Source organism: Pleurodeles waltl, chromosome 1_1 (genome assembly GCF_031143425.1).
Source record: "Pleurodeles waltl isolate 20211129_DDA chromosome 1_1, aPleWal1.hap1.20221129, whole genome shotgun sequence".
NCBI classification, from domain to species: domain Eukaryota; kingdom Metazoa; phylum Chordata; class Amphibia; order Caudata; family Salamandridae; genus Pleurodeles; species Pleurodeles waltl.
This window is the reverse complement of record NC_090436.1, coordinates 87565506-87571505: the sequence shown is the minus strand read 5'-3', so window position 1 is coordinate 87571505 and position 6000 is coordinate 87565506. Positions and strand designations below refer to the sequence as shown.

The following is a 6000-nucleotide window of genomic DNA, read 5'->3' as shown; positions in this document are numbered from 1 at the left end:
ATCCAACTTTTAAAAATTAAAATAAAAATAATAGATCAGTAGTAGCTTACGTTTAGACATTGATTGCATTTAAAATGTCAGCAATGAATAAACTATTACGGATGATTTAACTGGAAACATGTTTAAATATTAATTTCTTTAAGGAAATTATTACACATGGCAAAGCAAATAAATGAACACGCAGGCACATTTGTAAACTGCCCTATGTTAAAGTATGATTATCTTTTTTTACTGCTTCTTTCGCACCCAATTATATAGTATGTACTTGCTTTTATTATATAAGTTAGCCTGGAATTCAAACATAGTCCAGCAGGGGGAGCGAGCAGAGAGTGGCCTACGCCTCATCCCTCCCACTTCTCAGAAATCCTTCCCTTCCTGCTTTTTCACACACCCAGGGCCTGTCGCGCGCAGTGCACTGCAGCCTCACCCGGAAAGCAGGGCAGTTGCCCGGCTACGTGTCTCTCCCAGGGCACGGTCTTATATCCGTGCGCGTCTCCGTCGACAGTGGTTCTGATTTTTTTTGCATCCCCCCTTCCCACCCGCACTCACCATGAATGTGTTCAGATTTCTGGGGGACATTTCCCACCTTCTGGCTATTATCATCCTCTTGCTGAAGATCTGGAAGTCCAGGTCCTGTGCTGGTAAGAAACTCGAGCAACTCTGATTCTTGACCTGTGCAAATCGTTTAAAAACAAAAGGTAAACAGCTGATCCGCTCACAGCTGGAGATGAGTTACAGCAGGAGATGCCCGGCATGTTGCTAGTTAAACAACATTGCAAGTTTTGTGGGGGAGGCGTTTGGAGCATTTCCTTTGTTTTGTGTAAAACTAAACATTTCGAAAATGTGCATAGCTCTAGTCTTTTAAACTCGATGAAACAGCTGTGGATTGAAATTGCACAAAATTTGGTACTCGTGTTCTTCAAAATAAACTTTCAGGGTGATACTTTTGTTGCACTTCATTCCAGGGGGGGGGGGGGGGGGGGAGTGAATGTAAACGTAAAAATATTTCCATATAAACGAATATGTTGGTTTTGTGTTTAGTAACAAATCCGATTCGTTGCAAAAATCAACACATCGTAGCCATTTGTGGAAAGGGAGGCGTTTATGTTTATGCTCTTCTTGTACCTTTTGGAAAGTTTTGGAAGGCTGGGGTGGTTGTGCTGTGTTTAAAAAAAAAAAGTTAATGTGACAATGTGTATTTTTCGAAAGAAAGGGGAGTGGAAGCACACTCTGTCCAAGTAATGTTATTTTCCGGGGGTCAGTGGTGCATTTGCTTGGTTTTCATATGCAGCTAGTACTTTACAGGACTATTTTGGTATTTTTATTTTTTGTACTTTCCCGTGGGAGTTGGAAGCCGTTGGTGACGTGGAAGCGGAGACGTCTCAAAACTTTTCTTTAAAAAAAAAAGAAAGTAAAACCACATAAAAGAAACAGACATGTTTGGAAAACACCCCGATGACAGACTGGTGCCCCCAGGATCGGGATCGCCGGCGTGTGTTTTTGGGGGGACGGCGGGGTGGTTATTTATAAGCTTAGCGTTTCTCCAGCCGTCCGTCCAGCCTGCGGGCTGCGCCTTCTCGTCTCCCGGGCATGTTGAAGTTGTGTTTCTTCCAACGAGCGAAGAAGGGGTCGCGGCCTAGTGCCACCTCTCAATCCCCGGGCTCGCGTGATGAGCAGCGCCGGGGCGGGGAGGCGAACGCTCCGGTTGCGTTATTTCTGACGGGACACGCTGTACCTTTCCTCCTGTCCATGCTGGGGCAAGGAAAGCGTGTTAGGCGTCATCTGATACAGTACCCAGCCACTGCCCAGTTCAATAAAAAAAAAATAAACGAGTTTCGATCGTAAGCAATCAAGTTATAGGTTTGCTGCACTTCCATGTTGGATAAGGTCTATGATTGCAGCGAGGGAACCGCTTTATGTATTATGGAAGGTAAAAGAAGTATAACGTAAAAGATAATTAATTGTAACCACCTAACACACCTTGGGATGCTGCATCCCTATTATTTTTTTGGCCTAAAATAGTCTTAAGTTCAGTAAAATCCCTTTCATACATGCTTAGGATGCTATCTGTGAATTGTCTCGGTGTTTAATCTTTTTTCGGAATCGATGAACAGTTTAAGAGTACTGCCTGCACGTGTTTTACCCCCTCCGGCATACAAGCCTGGGGCTTTCTCAAGGCTGTAAATATGTGTACATACATATAAGAACATATATCAAAGAAACCTACGAAGTACGTAACAATAACCACAGGCAATGTAGTTCCTATTACAATATAGTGCCTCGGGTAAGGCACTGTGCGGTTCAGTGAGGTGTGTGAGTGGGTTGCCTAGCGGGAAAGGCGCATAATTCTTGCAACAACAAAAATTGTGCCCCTAAGTAGCAAGAAAATTGGCAGGAGGCAGTTGAAGTTTATGATTATCATGTTAGTTGTGGCAAAGATTGTCACTAGTGGATACTAGAGTTTGTATTTTTATAGTTGATCAAGTGTCAGGGTGCTGTCTGGCATCTGCGTAACATGATATAATTGGCTTTATAGGGGAAAGTTGCAGACAGTGACACTATCATGAGTGTCTTATAAGTAACTATGTTATACATGTAATTTTAGAAAAATCAAACATTCTTGCCTAACACAGACCTAAAAAGGTTAAATCAGTCTAGCATTGGCTACAAGCCTCTTGCCTTTAAGAAAGAAAAAAAACAAGAACAATGAAGAAAGGGAAAATAGACTTGCTTGTGTGCGGATGTGCTCCTTCTAAGATAGCTAAAATGCAGTCACTCAAAGCGAAGTTAACCAGTGGCTGAAATAGGCTGACCCATTATCCCATGTTCTTTTCTGTAGTGGGTGGAAGTAAAGTGTGAATGACACAATAACAGACCAATGGATGAAGAGATGTGGCTGAAAGCACCTATATGCAAGTTTATCAGACATATTTTAAAACATCAAAAGGTCTTGGATAACATTGGGCCTAAAAAGGTGCAGGTCCAGAGGAAAAGTTTCATATCTCTTATTTGGTGAAAGTTCCTCAAGAATTCTGTTTGGACGGGCAAGCCATTGGGGTCAGTTGTGGTCTTCTGGTCTGGAGATGTCTTGTCTTGGACTGAAAGAGGCCATCTATTTAAGGAAGTGACCTGCACCTTCACAGCACATCTGAACCAATGTTTGTTTAAACCTTACCTACTGTCATTATTAAAGCAATTAGTAAGGACCTCAAGAGCACCTTTTCTAGTCATGATAATATTTTCCAACAAGTTTTAGGAAGCAAGCAAAATGTCAGAGCACCTTAGTAGCCTATGGGCCTAATTATGAGTGTGGTGGTCCACGGACCGCCACACTCCCGGTGGATGTCGGACTGCCGTGGTTGTGGCAGTCTGACTGCCACATTACCAGGTCGGCGGGCAACCCCGCCAACCTACTGTCATCTCCGCCAAGATCAGAGATCCCGACGGGCTGGCTGCGGTGCACGTTGGAATCAGCCAGGTCAGTGGTGAACTCAGCTCCGCCCTGCTGATTCCAGCATGGTTCTCTGCCAACCTTTTCATGGCTGTTTCACCGCAATTAAAAGGCTGGCGGAGAACAGGTGCAGGGGCCCACTGGGGAGCCCCTGCACTGTCCATGCCTGTGGCATGGGAAGTGAAGGGGTCCCCCTGCTGTGCAGACAGTGCGTATTATGAGTGTACTGGTGCCCTCTGCGGGTGACAGCATTGCTGTCAGTTTGTAATGCTGTCTCCACTTTCCCGCTGGACTGACCAGCAGAAACCTTGGTTTCTGCCGTTCAGCTCAGTGAAAAAGTCTTAATGGGGCTGGTGGTGAGGTAGCCAGCACGGTGGCAACTTCCCCATCGGGTGTTTGGGTGAAGGGTGTTCCTATCCGTCAAACTCATAATCTGGCCCTTACTGTCAGTGTACTCAGCTGATGTTGGGCCATCCATTCATGCATTTGTAACACAGCATCCCATCATTCCACAATCACATTTTTAGAACAACCAACTTAGGCGACCCACATTGCTTTAAAGGCCATGAGGTAGGGGCTATTTATTTAATGTAGTAGTAGACATGCTTTAACAATGCTGTGAACTACCAAAAGAACATACTCGTTACAGTTGTTTGCATTCCTCTCTAACAGCAATTGTTTGTAAATGACACACCCTTAACCACGCTCTTCGATATCCTAGATATTGATCTGCTCATAAAAGTGGCAGACGGTGAACTGTACTGGAGCTGTTATACTTCTCAGAGTGGGGTGCCGGCCTGTGGCATCTGTGAACAAAATCACAAGGCTTCTAGAAAATCTTGGTGTTGATACCAGTGTTATTCAGCAAATTTGAAAACCCCTTCTGCAGCAGAGTATTGGAAAACACCTCATATCCGTTTTGTGTTAAGCGGAGGCCAAGTGGTGCTTTTTGGAAATATATGCATATATATGTGTTTTATATAGAGCAAAAGTTGCCCGAGGGCATTAGACTGTTTTACATGAACACCAGATTACATTGCATAAGGTCAGTTGTATTTGAATTCAAACACACAGGTTCTTAAAAGTCATACACAAGTGGGATGATTGTGTATGATGACCTTAGTGAGCACATTCTCTGTTGAAATAGCTTTGCTAAATAAAACAACAACAGCAAAAAATACTGGAGGGTTCACCCAGTCTTGCACCAGTGTGCTTGAATAATTTTCATGGTGGGGATGCTGGCATCAATGTTACATAACTAAAATTATAGGGACTGTGAAAATCCTAGCTTCATGCAAAGTGTAGCAAGTGTACTCTGTAGAATGGTAAGGATGAATTATGTACCTGGTGGTGCATTTTTAGGAACCCCTAGTGCAAATACATTGCTGAAGCAACATGCATAGTACACTGTCATTTACAGACAGCACATTTTCACTTAAATGGCCAGTAAATCTGCACATATACGTTCAGTTTTACTGATAAAACTATACAGCACACACATAATGTGTGGAAATTGGATTTTAGTGAATATTTATCATTTATGCATCAACAAGCAACCTGTCTTGATTTGTTTTGATCTTTTGTTTCCATCACACTTCAGAATTATACACATTTTTGCTTCATGTTTGCTTTCCTAACTGCTGGTATATTCTGCAGTTAATTTACATGCATTTCTTTTTTATTGTGTGTTACTCAAAATAACATCCTACAGCCTTTCTGTTTACACTCCTTATATCCAGCACGGCTGTCACATAGTTCACTTTAAAAACTCTTCTCACTTTTCAGTCAGAGAAAGAAAAGTAGATACCAATCCCTATGCTAAAAGCACAAACAGCATTTTGGCACAGCAAATATGACAAGATAAATACAAAATGTAAAGGTATCTTTATTTGTTGCTCTTTTCAGACCCAACTGAAAATGGATGGCGACCTACAGTTTGAGAATCGTTGGCCTATCATGTTCAATTTCGCCCCGTATTGATATTTAATGCAACACTAGTGCATAAGTTGGAAATTTCACATCAAGGAAACTAGTTTAGAATCTCTGCTTACCCAGGAATCAGTGTGTGATCCTGGCCTAAACACTTCTTCTCCATGTATCATGTATGGCCAAAAGAGTGGGAGCATTTGAATACATTGTTAGTATAGGATATACACAGGGCCATTGGAATTGTGCTGCAACCAAGCACCAAATTATGACGCACTACTTAAAAAGTTTATGGCTAGAAAAGGAAAATTGTGTGGCATATTTTGTAGCAGTATTATTTTACTGTTTGTCATTTTAACGAATGTTAATACTGTCCGGACTAAAGTTTCAACTATTTTTTTTAATTTAACACCTTAATACAGAAATCACCTGAAAAGTGAAGAGTCAACCTATTCGAAGGGTTTCCAACTGAGCAGCACCACATGTGGCTCTTTCTGTTAGTAACTTTTCATTATTTTAAGCTAGTAGTATTTTGTTTATTGTTGAAATTTGCACATTTTGATGCTTTTTGTGGCATGCGAAGTAAACACATTACTGTGCATGATATGCCACCCTTTCAGAAT

The 6000-nt window shown here is 42.0% G+C and overlaps 1 protein-coding gene across 1 annotated transcript in view; it reads left to right on the top strand.

Moving 5' to 3' along the window:
- Positions 1 to 301: 301 nt before the first annotated feature.
- The window catches only part of LOC138268248 (ER lumen protein-retaining receptor 1), a 100227-nt gene continuing 94528 nt past the window's right edge, over positions 302 to 6000 (top strand). The window contains exon 1 of the mRNA XM_069217764.1: positions 302 to 641. Within this exon, the coding sequence (XP_069073865.1) occupies positions 551 to 641 (91 nt within the window). The 5' untranslated portion in view covers positions 302 to 550. The remainder of the gene's footprint in view (positions 642 to 6000) is intronic.